The sequence below is a fragment of the Rosa rugosa genome, chromosome 5 (assembly GCF_958449725.1).
Source record: "Rosa rugosa chromosome 5, drRosRugo1.1, whole genome shotgun sequence".
Classification (NCBI taxonomy): domain Eukaryota; kingdom Viridiplantae; phylum Streptophyta; class Magnoliopsida; order Rosales; family Rosaceae; genus Rosa; species Rosa rugosa.
The window spans coordinates 20,991,100-21,004,963 of record NC_084824.1 but is presented as its reverse complement, the minus strand read 5'-3'; the positions used below and the strand labels follow the sequence as shown (position 1 = coordinate 21,004,963).

At 37.2% G+C, this 13,864-nt stretch overlaps 2 protein-coding genes across 2 annotated transcripts; one reads left to right on the top strand and one right to left on the bottom strand.

The window, feature by feature from the left end:
- The first annotated feature begins 4,587 nt into the window (after positions 1 to 4,587).
- Positions 4,588 to 7,176, top strand: LOC133711339 (26S proteasome non-ATPase regulatory subunit 2 homolog A-like). Its single transcript, XM_062137474.1, has one exon. It carries the CDS (start codon positions 4,588 to 4,590, stop codon positions 7,174 to 7,176), a length of 2,589 nt encoding a protein of 862 aa, XP_061993458.1.
- Positions 7,177 to 7,833: 657 nt separating this feature from the next.
- On the bottom strand, positions 7,834 to 13,465 carry LOC133709957 (probable DNA primase large subunit). Its single transcript, XM_062135919.1, has 18 exons — positions 13,223 to 13,465; positions 12,801 to 12,966; positions 12,618 to 12,699; positions 12,453 to 12,512; positions 12,226 to 12,283; positions 11,862 to 11,881; positions 11,323 to 11,406; positions 11,153 to 11,217; positions 10,941 to 10,989; positions 10,799 to 10,846; positions 10,616 to 10,705; positions 10,327 to 10,386; positions 9,705 to 9,764; positions 9,423 to 9,497; positions 9,025 to 9,110; positions 8,524 to 8,617; positions 8,314 to 8,421; positions 7,834 to 8,111 (listed from the first exon to the last, which is right to left on the bottom strand). Exons 1-18 carry the CDS (start codon positions 13,350 to 13,352, stop codon positions 8,064 to 8,066), a joined length of 1,383 nt encoding a protein of 460 aa, XP_061991903.1. The 5' UTR covers positions 13,353 to 13,465; the 3' UTR covers positions 7,834 to 8,063.
- Between the last annotated feature and the right edge of the window lie 399 nt (positions 13,466 to 13,864).

Genomic DNA, 13,864 nt, shown 5'->3' with positions numbered 1-13,864 from the left:
GAAAAAGAGTATCGGCGTCCAGAGAGAGAGATGAGACAGAATGGCAGTGGGTAATTTTTTAATTAGTTTGAGGGTAAAATGGTGATTTGAGCTTAAATTGTGTATCTGAGAACAAAAATCTGTTGCTGGGGTAACTTTTGCTTATTTTGGTGCTTTGGGTCAAGGACCCTATTAAGTAATTAGGGGTGTGTATTTAAAACTTCTCCTAACTTTGTATGTACTTTTCAAAAAAAAAAAATTATTCATAACTTATCAGTTAATAAATATTTACTAATATTTTCACAATCATATTATATTATTTACAAGTCTATTTTCTTAATTTGGCGATCCAGCCGCAAATGTTGTTATCTATAGACGAGAATCTTGAACCACTGTTTATTGCTATTAGAGTGTTCCTATTAGAGTGAGGCAATTGATCATCTAAAAACAATCATAGTTACTAGCCCACTCATCACCAGTTCTTCATCTAGCCTCTTGTGATGTAGCAAAGTTGTCAACAGAAAGTATATGCTTCTTTCTCCCATCATTAAAGAATTTGTGATCTTGAAAGAAAATCTGAAGTACATGCAAAGCCTGTTTGTTTTGTTAACAATAATAGTTACTTACTTTCAATACATATGGTTTTGTTTTTTTGTTTTTTTTTTTTTTTTTTGAAACGGGGACATATGGTTTTGTTTTGTTTCTTTAGTTTGAATTAGTTTCCTCCATTATCTAAAAGAAATGAAACATTTTAATTTTTCTTGCAAAAATGAAAAAAAAAAGTTTAATATATATATATATATATAGATGACCAATAACTAAAATGTATGACATATAGAAATGTAACACGTACGCCACTTGTTACTTATGCCAATGCATAATGATTTCATGCAACATATAAAACATATGAACTACTAGGGATATGATTTTGCATGAATTTGAACGAGAATTCCCCTTCAATTAGTAGGCATCGATACAACTGCATGTAATGGCATATCATATTCATATTGACCTTAATTCAAGCAGAGGGAGTGGAAATGAGTGTTTTTTTTGCCACGTATTTACTCTCCTGATCATTTTAGAGCTATTTTTTTTTTAAATGAGGAATTCATAGATTTAAATAAGAGCCTAACTTAATTGGATATAGATCGAATAGTACAAAAGAGGACTACTCCATGTAAACAATTTGTTCTTTTAGACCCTTTTTTTTTTTTTTGAAATAAGGGTTGGTGCAGCTGCCCTCAAGCCTTCATTAATGAAACTGCTGAATACAAAGGGGGGGACGTAAAGCCTAAACCTCGAACAATTAGTAACGAGAGAGTATCCCGAATAATAACAGAAATTCTCACTAATCCTATGTATTCAAACACGCACCAACTAGCAAGGGTTGACATACCAGATAACTGGGCAACTCCATTTGCTTCACAATTGTGACATACCGGAAAGAAAGATAGAGCTCATACATTTAGACCCTATTATATTTCCTCATACATTTTTGTTCTTTTTCCTTACTTTGCTTTTTATTGCCATATATTGGAACTCACATTTTCCATTCATATGAAGATAATTTTTTTTATCAGCTATATAAAAGAAAACAATAATCATGCTACAACCAAAATACAATAAGATATTTTTTTTAAATCGCATCATGACACATCACAAGATCCAATGACAGATTTGTCGGATGAAGATTTGATGCAGCAACAACTGGAGCTGTATGTGGAGCAACAACTGAAGCTGTATGTGGAGAGGGTTCAAGATCGTGATCCTAAATTGCAAAAGGTTGCACTTGTTCAAAAGCCCTTAAAATAGTATATTTCTCTCTTTCTCTTATCGTTACAGGGTTTGTCATCATAAAAGAAAACGTGTATTATAAAGAAAATTATTTTTGTTCACAATGATAATTAGCTACTTCTGATACATATGGTTTTGTTTTATTTCTTTAGTTTGATTTAGTTTCCTCCATTATCTCAAAAAAAATGAAACATTTTAAGTTTGATTGCAAAAATGAAAAAGAAAAGTTTAATTTGGGATCTAAATAAACAAAAAAAGGATCTAAATTTAAAAAGCAATAGGCTCAGAGTATAACTAAAATGAAAGAAAGATTTTAGGGGCCGTGACCACTTACCCAATTTTAACCTAAAAATTGCCCACTTGCTCCACTAAGAGTTTTTTAACCCCATTTACCCAATTTAAACGCAAGTGACATTTTTACCCTCAATCAAATTAATAAAATATAAAATTCTCTCTCTCTCTCTCTCTCTCTCTCTCTCTCTCTCTCTCTCTCTCTCTCTCTCTCTCTCTCTCTCTCTCTCTCTCTCTCTTCCTCCTCGTTGGAGCGTCGGACGACAGGAATCCGATCCAGGGAGGTGAAGACTTCGCTGTAGAAGTCGTCGCCCGGCGAGTCGATGACGGTGACGAAACCTTTCAGGCGAATTTTGGGCCATCTCGGCTCTGTTTCTCGATCCGGATCTCCTCCTCCTCGTTGGAGCGTCGGAGCACAGGAATCCGATTCAGGGAGGTGAAGACTTCGCTGCAGAAGTCGTCGCCCGACAAGTCGATGACGGCGACGAAACCTTTCCGGCGGATTTTGGGCCATCTCGGCTCTGTTTCTCGATCCAGATCTCCTCCTCCTCGTTGGAGCATAGGAATCCGATCCAGGGAGGTGAATACATCGCTGCAGAAGTCGTTCTGATCTGGTGCCCAGAGTTTTTTTTTTTTTTTTTGTATAGTGTGAGCTCCGAGAATGGGGAAGGAAAAAAAATGAACGTGTGCAATTGAACATATAAATTGATCAATTGTGTCTTTAGTGTATTCATTTTGGTTCACTTGAGGGCAATAATATGATTATTGGAGGGTAATAATATGATTATTGGGAGGCAATAATATGATTATAAATTGATCAATTGTGTCTGAAGTGTATTCATTTTGGTTTTGGGAGTTTATACAATTCACTGGACGACAATAATATGATTATTGGAGGCAATAATATGATTATTGGGGAGCAATAATATGGTTACTGGGTATTATTGGGTGGCAATAAATTCAGACACCAGAATCCAGACACCAGTCCGGTAGCCGAATTCCGGATTCCGGTGACCGGTCGCCGGATTTCGGTCATCGGTTGCCAGATTCCGGTCACCGATAGCCGGAGTCCGCGGCCGGCCACCGGTCACCGGAGCACATCAATGTGAAGGATGACTTTTCTCTCTAAGTGAGAAAGAAGGAGAGGGCAAAAAAGTCCCAAAAATAAATAAAAAGAATAAAAAAAGAATTAATTGGGTAAATGGGAAATAATCTCTTAGAGTGTTTTGGGTAAATGGGATTAAAAAAGTAAAAAACTGTTAGTGGAGCAAGTGGGCAAATTTTAAGCTGAAATTGGGTAAATGATCATTTCCCCAAGATTTTAATTCCATATATAGATGACCAATAACTAAAAATGTATGACTTGGGAAATGCAACAAGCAACATGTTACTTATGGCAATGTGCATAATGATTTCATGCACCACATAAAATATATGACCTATTAGGGTTTTTTTTTTTGTTTTTGACTGATACCAGGAGCTAAGAGAGGCTAAAAGCCCCTTAACCCCTAGAACTTATTGAAAGAAAGGAAAAATACAAGAAAAGGGGGACAGAAACCAAACCTCCGGAAACCAAAACCAAATCTAGCTACCGCAAACGAAATTGCGGCAGACCTAAACGGTCACTATTACAATGAGCATGAAAAAAGGAGGGAGGCATATCCCACCACACCAAGCTAGTAGAAGTTGAACCATAATTTGCCAAAGCATCTACTATCTGGTTACCTTCTCGAAAAATATGGGAAGAACGGAATTGCATTTGAGAAATACAGTGTAAACAGTTAGCCCACTCAATACGAAGCTTCCAAGGGACCAACCTATTTGGGATATAATTTCCCATCAATTTGAACGAGAAGCCCCTTCAATTAGTAGGCATCGATTAGATTGTAATAGCAGATCATATTCATATTTACCTTAATTCAAGCATGGGAACTGGATTTTAATTTTTCTTTTTGAGATACCATATAAGGTGGCATGTGTCATCGCTTTTGATCTTGCAAATTGCAATGTTCAACATAGAATTTTGTTTTACTTCTCTATAAAATTGAGTAGTCACCTTTGTTTTTTTTTTTGAGAAAAAAATTGAGTAGTCACCGTCTTCTTTGTGATATGAAAAATTTTTGTGGCTAAAGGCATCGGATATTCGTAATCGTATTGTAAAGATGGCTACGATTATGGCCTCTCATATGAGCAAATTTCTTGGACGCGAAATTTGGCTTGGCTTGCATACTGACAGAACGCCAATTTTTTTAATTTTTTTTGGGCTCTTTTTTTTTTATTGGGAAGAGTGAAATGACTTATGGTGGTCGGGAGATGGTCTAATTATATTGCTTTGTCTTTTCGTACAAGATTAAATAGAATTGACCAAATTGGATTAGATGTTCACTTTACTAGCTCTATAAGATTAAGGAGTACAGCTCCTCTTTAAAAGCACAGTCTAGGATTTACGTAATTTATTACGTTCAACTTTTCTAGTGAACGAGCAAATTAGAGAGAAAATAATATAAGCTTGGCGATCCAAACATGGATTTGTCTGCGGAGGATTTGGCAGTGAAGCAAAAATTGGAGCTATATGTGGAGAGGGTTCAAGATCCTGATCCTCGGCTGCAGATGGTTGCTCTCGAGAGTATGAGGCACGAAATTCGTTCTTCAACCAGTTCAATGACGGCTGTTCCAAAGGCCTTGAAATATCTTCGCCCACATTACAGAACTCTAAAATCATATTACGAAATAATGGGAGCTTCAGATTTGAAGATAAACCTGGCAGATATACTATCTGTTTTGGCACTGACCATGTCTGCTGAGGGAGAGCGGGAAAGCTTGAAGTACAGAATGTTGGCTGGTTCAAACGGCGACATTGGTTCATGGGGTCATGAATATGTCAGGAACTTAGCTGCAGAAATTGCTGAAGAATATGCCGATAATAAGCTGCAGTTTCAGATCAGTGATGAAAACCCTAATTGTGACCTAATGAAACTGGTACGACAGATTGTTGCTTTTCACATGTGGCACAATGCCGAAACTGAAGCGGTTGACCTGTTGGTTGAGATTGGAGATCTTAATCTGTTATTTGAGCATGTTGATAAGACGAATTTTAAGAAGACTTGCCTTTATCTGACCAGTTCAGCAAGATACCTTCCTGCCAGACCAGACGATGCGTACTTAGCTTTGGATATTGCATACAAGATATATCTGAAGTTTGGAGAATATCCAAATGCACTTCAGATTGCGCTTTTCGTTGATGACCACCAGTTGATAAGGGAAGTGTTTACATCTTGTGATGATGTGCTGTGTAAAAAACAACTTTGCTACATGCTTGCTAGGCATGGTGGTAATTATTCAGTGCTTGATGATGATGATGATAACATGGATGGGGATAGTAATAACCGAGAGGTAATGCAGGACATTATTAATAACACTAAGCTCAGCGAAGGTTATCTTACCCTCGCTCGAGATCTTGAGGTCATGGAGGCCAAAACTCCACAGGATATATACAAGGCACACTTGCTTCATGGTCAAGTAAGTAGTAGTGTTGATTCAGCGCGACAGAACTTGGCCGACACATTTGTAAATGCATTCGTAAATGTGGGCTTTGGTCAGGATAAGTTGATGACGACAGTTGAACCACCAAAAGATCATTGGCTTTTCAAGAATAAGGAGCATGGAAAGATCAGCGGTGCTGCAAGTCTAGGTATGATTTCACTGTGGGATGTTGACTCTGGATTTGCCCACATTGACAAGTACCTGCACAGCAATGACAACCATGTTATTGCTGGTGCCTTGTTAGGGATTGGAATTTTCAATTGCGGTGTCAAACATGATTGTGATCCGGCGCTGGCAATTTTGGGGGAATATGTAGATAAAGAAGATCCATCTATCCGCATTGGTGCAATAATGGGACTAGGGATTGCATATGCTGGTTCAAAGAATGAGCAGATAGGTAGTCAGCTGACTCCGATACTTAATGACGCAAAAGCTCCACTTGATGTGGTCACATTCACTGCAATCTCATTGGGGTTGATATTCATTGGTTCCTGCAATGAAGAGGTAGCTCAAGCTATCATACTTGCACTAATGGACCGAACTGACGCAGAGTTGGGAGACCCCCTTGCTCGCCTAATTTCGGTTAGCCTTGGCCTTGTGTACCTTGGGAAGCAAGACAACGTTGAAGCCACTGCTCAAGTTTCACAGACATTTAATGAAAAAATCAGAAGACATTGTGATATGACTCTGCTTTCTTGTGCTTATGCTGGAACAGGAGATGTTCTCAAGGTTCAAACCCTTCTCGGCCATTGCTCGCAACATGTTAAGGAGAAGGGTGAAACTCACCAGGGACCTGCTGTGCTTGGAATTTCTATGATAGCAATGGCTGAAGAATTGGGACTTGAAATGGCAATTCGTTCATTAGAGCATCTTCTACAGTATGGACAACAAAGCATCCGGAAGGCTGTTCCTTTGGCCCTTGGTCTCCTTTGCATATCAAACCCAAAGGTCAGTGTTATGGACACATTAAGCAGACTTAGCCATGAAACAGATTCAGAAGTAGCAATGGCTGCAGTGTTTTCCTTAGGTTTGATAGGTGCAGGAACCAATAATGCCAGAATAGCTAACATGCTTCGCAGTCTTTCAAGTTATTACTACAAAGATGCCACCCTTCTCTTCTGCGTGTGCATTGCTCAAGGTCTTGTACATTTGGGGAAGGGTTTATCAACTCTAAATCCATATCATTCCGACCGCTTCTTGCTATCACCAGCAGCACTTGGTGGAATCATAGTCATGCTGCACGCATGTCTCGATATGGAAGCCATCATTTTGGGGAAGTATCATTATGTTCTCTACTATCTTGTTATGGCTGTGCAGCCAAGAATGCTGTTGACTGTGGACGAGAATCTCAAACCCTTGTCAGTTCCTGTTCGAGTGGGAAAAGCTGTGGATGTTGTTGGGCAGGCTGGCCATCCAAAAACAATAACTGGTTTCCAAACCCACTCAACACCGGTTGTTCTGGCTGCTGGTGAGAAAGCAGAGTTGGTGACTGAGAAATATATTCCCCTTTCTCCCTTCCTTGAAGGTTTTGTCATTTTGAAAGAAAATCTGGAGTACAAGGAAGACTAGTTTTGTCAAGCATGACAGAAGCGAGCTGCATTTGATATCGGTTTTCATTTGTTTCTGATTTCAGTTTCCTCTTGTTTATCAAATCCAATAGCTTACTAAGATTTTTCATTTCAATATAAATGTGATATTTTTTTATGCAAGTCAAATTTTACATAAAGAGAATGATTTTATTCAAATCAGTTAATCACTAGTAGTTTGTATCTGCTCAAATATTAAATTCCTCCGTAAGTATAGCTTAAAACTATTTACTTATATATCTACATACAGTTGATCTCTGTCTCTCCAAGTCATATCACAAAGTGCTTAATCGGCCCTTGTTCCTTCTGAAGGGTTTCCAAGGATTTTACTCTTCTGTACGTAGTATCTTCTCAAGTACTATTACAATTGTTCAGTCAGAAAAAAGAAGAGCATAAAATTTACTCAACAGAACCCATACTTCATACAAAGGTTAGCCAATGTGTTGGTAAACATGATCCATTCTACTTTTCGATTTGGGATGAAGTTATGCCTTTCTTCATCAGAAAATGGCAAACAAAGTACTGTTGATGATGTGAAGAGTGATCTATACTATAGTTTCTATAGCACCAAGACTAGCAGTCCAGGAAGTGCAACAAATTGCAACAGATAAAAAAAGATCATCGAGTTCGCAACTATTACTCATTCAAATTAGGAATTACCTATAAATTATAAATCAGGTGAACTTGTTCTGTATCCTTACAAGACATTTCATACATATCTAACAGTACATGATATCTTAACTTCATGATTACTTCAGCCTAACCAGCAAGACATCAAATTTGTGCTGTGCTGAGCTGAGCTGAAGCACAGCGAAGCACAGCAACATGTTAAACCACTTATAGATTAATGTAGCTCAGAGCTCCTTCTCATCAAGAAGATTCTATTTGCATTTGCGTGTCCTTCGCTGTAGATTGATTCTGCAGAAAAACTTGGATAAGTATGTACTAGAACTATAAAACTCACTCTAAGGTTTTGGGAATCTAAGGAATACTCTAAAAGTGGGAGTGCAGCAGATTTTTGCCTCATGCCAATGCATCAATCAATATATTCAATACAACCAAATCTATCCATTTATGCTCCAAATAGATTTTTTTCGGTATCTATAAAACATTAATGTACCTTTGACTTCATAATCATTTGGCTGTCAGAGAAGTATTGATTTGGATGGTTAATCCCAGCTTCGCATGATGTCCCATGGACAGCTTCAAATGTTAAGGTGCATGCCAGCTGATACATACATTGCCAAGTAGTCCAAACATTTCAGCATCATGCTAGAGCAAAAACAAAATCACTTGCATTAAACTGTTATGCATCTGGTAACATTTTCACCTGATAATGCTTATTCCGAACTTTGTTCATTACATCGCCAAGAGCACGACTGTTAACTCCCATTCTACCGAGAGCAGCTGTCAGATTCTCTTCACTGTCACAGGAAAAATAATGAGTCAACATATACAATTTTAGAAAGTAATCATCCAAATATTTCCAAAATAAAAATGACCAGTACTAGTAAACAAGTACTGTGTTCCCAAGAAAGGAGTTGTAATAGCTAACATGAGAGAGGGAAATCTAAAGAAAATGGTTAAAGGTGGAATGATCATTTGGCGCTATACCAGAACTGTGATGTTAAATGGTGTTTGCAGCAATGTGAGTGCGAAAACCATCAAATAACTTTGTTTGTTTGCTGCAATAGTTCTATCCAATCTAATATAACCAGTAATGTTGTGCATGTCAAGTTTAGAGGTCATTTCTTTATGACTTTTAAAATATACTGATTTAGACTTTTTAAACAGAATCCCGAAAAGTGATAAATTTTGTCATAGAAATTACCTGAAATGTCGATATGGGCATCCATGATGATCTCCTACGCCAGGAGTAGATGAGATGATCTTTTGACAGGAATAAGGTGTGTAATCCTGTAATGTCCAAAAGAAACATATTTGATGGTGACCATAACACCTGGCACCATATATAGCTTTGCAAGGTCTTAAACAATAACAACAACTACTAAAAGTTCAACACATCTACGAATAACAGGAACAACAAACTCTAACAACCAGTAATTATGTTGAAGTTCCCATTTTGGTTTAATGTATTTCCATATATAAATATACAAAGTATTCTATGATTTGATTCTAAATTCATCATTCAGGATTTGCATTATCTTAAAATTCAGTTGAGTATATAGCATCTGTGGACTCTTGAAAATATTAAGATTGATGTCATACCGTTCTTTTTCCTTCTCTTCCATAATTGTGGCGTATGCCATATGCATATTCTTTGTCAAACCTCTCAGCACCAACCTATTGCAAGATTAAGTACAAGGCGTCAGATCAGAAAAGTATGGAAATCATAAGGACCAGACATGCTGTCGCAAAGCATTATACTCATATATTCTGCAAATCAAAATGCACCTTATGTTTTTATAAGATGGATAATAAGCTGGAAATGGATTGCTATCTTGATTTCTTCATTAGTAGATGAAATGCTCTAAGAACACTAAAACTCACCTTTCGTGAGAACTCAGCTTTCCAAAATGCAAGTGCATCATCCAGTTTCAACCCAACACCCTGCACATGGAGGTTGAGCAAAACCACATGTCAACAGTTAACCAATTGGGAAAGAAGGGCTTAGAATGACAGATTCATGACTCTTATGAATATTTAGTGTGGTACTTTTCATGACTCTTATGAATATTTAGTGTGGTGCTTGTAAAATGTCAACTGACAGTTTCACACATCATCTCTGCATTTTCCAAAATCACCATCAACGTGATGCAACTAACATAAATTGGCAGCTGAAACATACACAATGAGCCTGTCTAACATCCAACCATTTTCGACACTAATAGCTATTATCTCCATTTTGTGTACAAAGAGATAATAAGTACCAAAGTAATCCAAGCAGTGCATGATGTGTTGTGGGTAACCACAAAGAACAATTCGTATTGATACCCAGTTGGCCAAATGTGCAAAAATAAAACAACATGTCAGAGGATTTCCATTACATGCCTTTATTTGAAATGGTGTTCACACAAACACAGGAAACAGACCACATTCTCATCATCTTATTCTAATTCTATTATGTACACACTTAAACACAGGACATGATGGGATGTATGGAAAAAAATACCTTGAGAAAGAGACCCAGTTGCATTCTCCCTCCATGCTTTAGATGATGCTCCTCTCTCAGCTGCAAACAAGTGGCATATGTGAAATAAAAATAAAATAAAAGGGACATATAAGAGCATCATAAGAAAAGAAGTAACTGAGACAAAAAGCAGATGGTAAAAAGAGAGGTTAATCGATCAGCTTTCTATGTTTCCCCTCTTTTAATTATCTACTTGTAGATTTTTAAAAGAGGGAAGAACAAGCCGGAAAAAAAAAAACATAAAAAGCTTAATGAATGGCCAATCGTTTACCTTTTCAAATAGGTGGCGCATGCACATAGGAAACGAGCTCTTAGCTATGTCATCAATGTCTCTTAAGGATATCTCAGCAAATTCTTTTGGCTACAAAGACAATCAGCAGACCTGATCAACTTCAACTTAAACAAACTGAGACCTATGGGTAATAAACCAAGATAAAACAAGGTAATGAACTACCTGAGAATAGTCCGGACCCAGGTAGCTTGTGGATAGGGCTTCAACTATCTAAACAGAAATGAAAGAAGAAGAAGAAAATGTCAAAAAACCTACTTGAAACAAATGCTACTTGGACAGACAAGGTTTGCATCCGAATACTCACAGGAGTCAACCGATTTTTCTCTTGTTCTACTATAGTTGATGTCCATTTTCTGCAAGCAGGCGAGCAGAAAGTTTAACTTCAGATAATTTTAAAATTTTAAAACCTGATTACTTATAATTTTAAAAGTTTAACTTCAGGGATAACCAGTAAGGTTTTGAACTTTCAAACTATAAGAGGATATATGCTTTCTGAATTTAAATAGCCAGCGTCACCTGTTAGTCAACATCAGTGCTTTTGACAGATGACTGCGGAAATGTGTGGCAACAAGGGAAACCACCTATAATTGGGGGAGAAGGAGGGAGGGGAAGACAATAAAGGAGAATGATTATTATCCTCACTCTAAGGGAAGGTGCAAGATTTAAAAGAAAGCATTAACTTTAACCTGACTCATAGCTATATATGCATGCCCCTTGCTGATGAATACTCTACGGCTACCGACAAGTTCTGGAACTTCTTCAAATGGTACCTTCATGGGGGATGGGGAATAAGACATCAGATGAGATATGTTCTTAATTTGAAGACTATAAGACCAGGGAGGTCCTTCCTAAACATTCCAAACTATGCATTAAGATAAATCTAACCATCATAATCATCAATGATCTACTCTCATAGCAAACTTAGAAAGGGCTTGAAGCCGATAGCCAGATAGACTTCAATAATTCCTCCGATAATTTATTTTTTCTCTTTAATATTTGATGATATCCACAAAATGATACATGGAATAAATACAATGGAAAATGTGACTTTGTTCTTGAGGACCACATGGACCAACAGGAACCTCAGACCTGGTTTGTGGATACAACATACAAAAAACTTGGAGGACTTATATCCCAGTAAAACAAGACCAATTCTCATGATTCGTGAATACAAGCTTAAGAATATAAGGTTTCAGAATAGAGAACTAGTAAAAGATGAACACACCTTGTAAAATATGGCATCAGCTGCAAAAAAAGGAAAATAAGGAAAAGGAAAAGAGTTAGAATGTAGATTGCAATAACAGAAAATGTAGATTATCACTTTTTGGAAACATTTTTCAAAGAAACAATGTGCATGTCCTTAAAACAAGAACCAAGAGATACCATAGACACCTCACTTCTGTACATACCCATAATGTAGAACATTTGAACAGTGCCTCCAATTAACATTGACACAATTCTCAATCTATCAGAGACAATTTATTGACTCGAAATTATTGTGAAAGACCATACATACTGGAAACAGAGAAAACACAGTTTATTGAGCTACAGTACGTGACCAAGTAAGTGAACAGATACTCTTCCCCTACCAGTGGGTAAAGATTGACTCGTGGAACGCGCAACCTGGGTCAGTTTGTCCATTACACTCTGTAGAGGAAGATAAAACAATTCAGTGATTGCAGCATATACTAAGGTGTTGAAGATTTTAGAAAGTGTCCGACTGTAATACATCTCAAACGGTTCTAAAATCAAATGCAATTGCATGTTTCTCTATGCAAGCTCATAATACTACAAACCAATCGAGGTATGTAATTACCTCGAGTTCTGAAATATCAACTTTCTTGTAGGCAAGACCAAATTCTGCCATGAGTGACCTCTGTAGACCCAAAAGAACAATTTTAAAATTGAAACTCATGAGAAACTGAGAAGCAAAATGATGCAAGTCTTTTGATCAGAAATCCAAAAGAAGTATGCTGATTACCTGAGCTTCAGGCCTTTCATTGCGAAAACGGTGACGAAATAGGGCAGTCTCCATGGAAAGAAACCATTTCCTCAGTTCCTCCCTGATGTGCAGATTAAGAAAGTAACAAGTATGAAATTAGATAAAAAAAAACCAAGAATCTTTCAGACTAACATGTTACAACAAAAGGCGATAATATCTTACGTTCTGCAATAAACAAGACGCAGAACAAAGTGTGATATTATGTCCTTGTTGATGTCCTCTGATGCCTGAGGGTGCCTCATATTTGTCTTCCAAAGATCATTCACCAATTTCTCCATTTCTTCATGTTTCTTTCCTCGTGATAATCCATCCGATATCCCTTTGAGCACTACAAAAGCCAATAATTGCCATCAACTGCCACAATCGTCGAGATATGTATAACTAATTCCAATCAACAACAAAATCCTCTCCATTCAATTCCAAACTAATCGAATTACATAAAATTCAGTTCGGTTCTCAATTCCAAAACACTGAATGCACTGTGAGTATTTTCTACCCGAAAATAGTGTTCGAGGTTCGATCCAAACAAAAATTAGAGTGAAAACCCGACGAAATTGAAGTAAAAGAGAAAAGGTAGGGTTTACCTCGGAGGCGATCGATGGCGAAAAGCTCGAACTCTTCGAGCCGAACATCAAGAGCCGGGGCGGAGCGGTAAAGAGGGAGCGTCGGAACGTCGTCGTATCCGGCGGGTTTCCGGGATCGAACCGCTAACATTTTTTCGCAATTGGTTTTCAGAGGAGGGGCTTTCAACTTGTTTCAATTGCAATTGGATGACCGGCCACTGTGAAAATTGCTCTCTTAGCGGGGGCCCACTGCATCGTTTCTTTATTTTTATTTTGCGCGCCTAAACAGCCCCCTCACGGAAAATGGCGGGAAACTTTATGTGCGGTTCGTGTGTCAAATATCAGATATCAATGAAAATTTTATCAAAATTTTGTATAAAAATTATAAAATTAATTAAAAATAAAATATTGAAAAGACGTAAAAATTAATTTCAACGCTGGTAAAAAAAAAAAACAAAAATTTTAAGAAAATTTTGAAGATATTTTAATTATTGCCCCCAACTCTTACTAATGTTGCTCATCGGCCCACCTTACCTTTTACATGATAAGGCAGTTGTTTAGAAAATTTGCTCATATTTAAGCTATAAAAAAGTTTTCCGGTCGAAAATACTTAACTATAGTTAATAAATAATAAATCGCCACGTGAATAAATTTTTAAAAAGT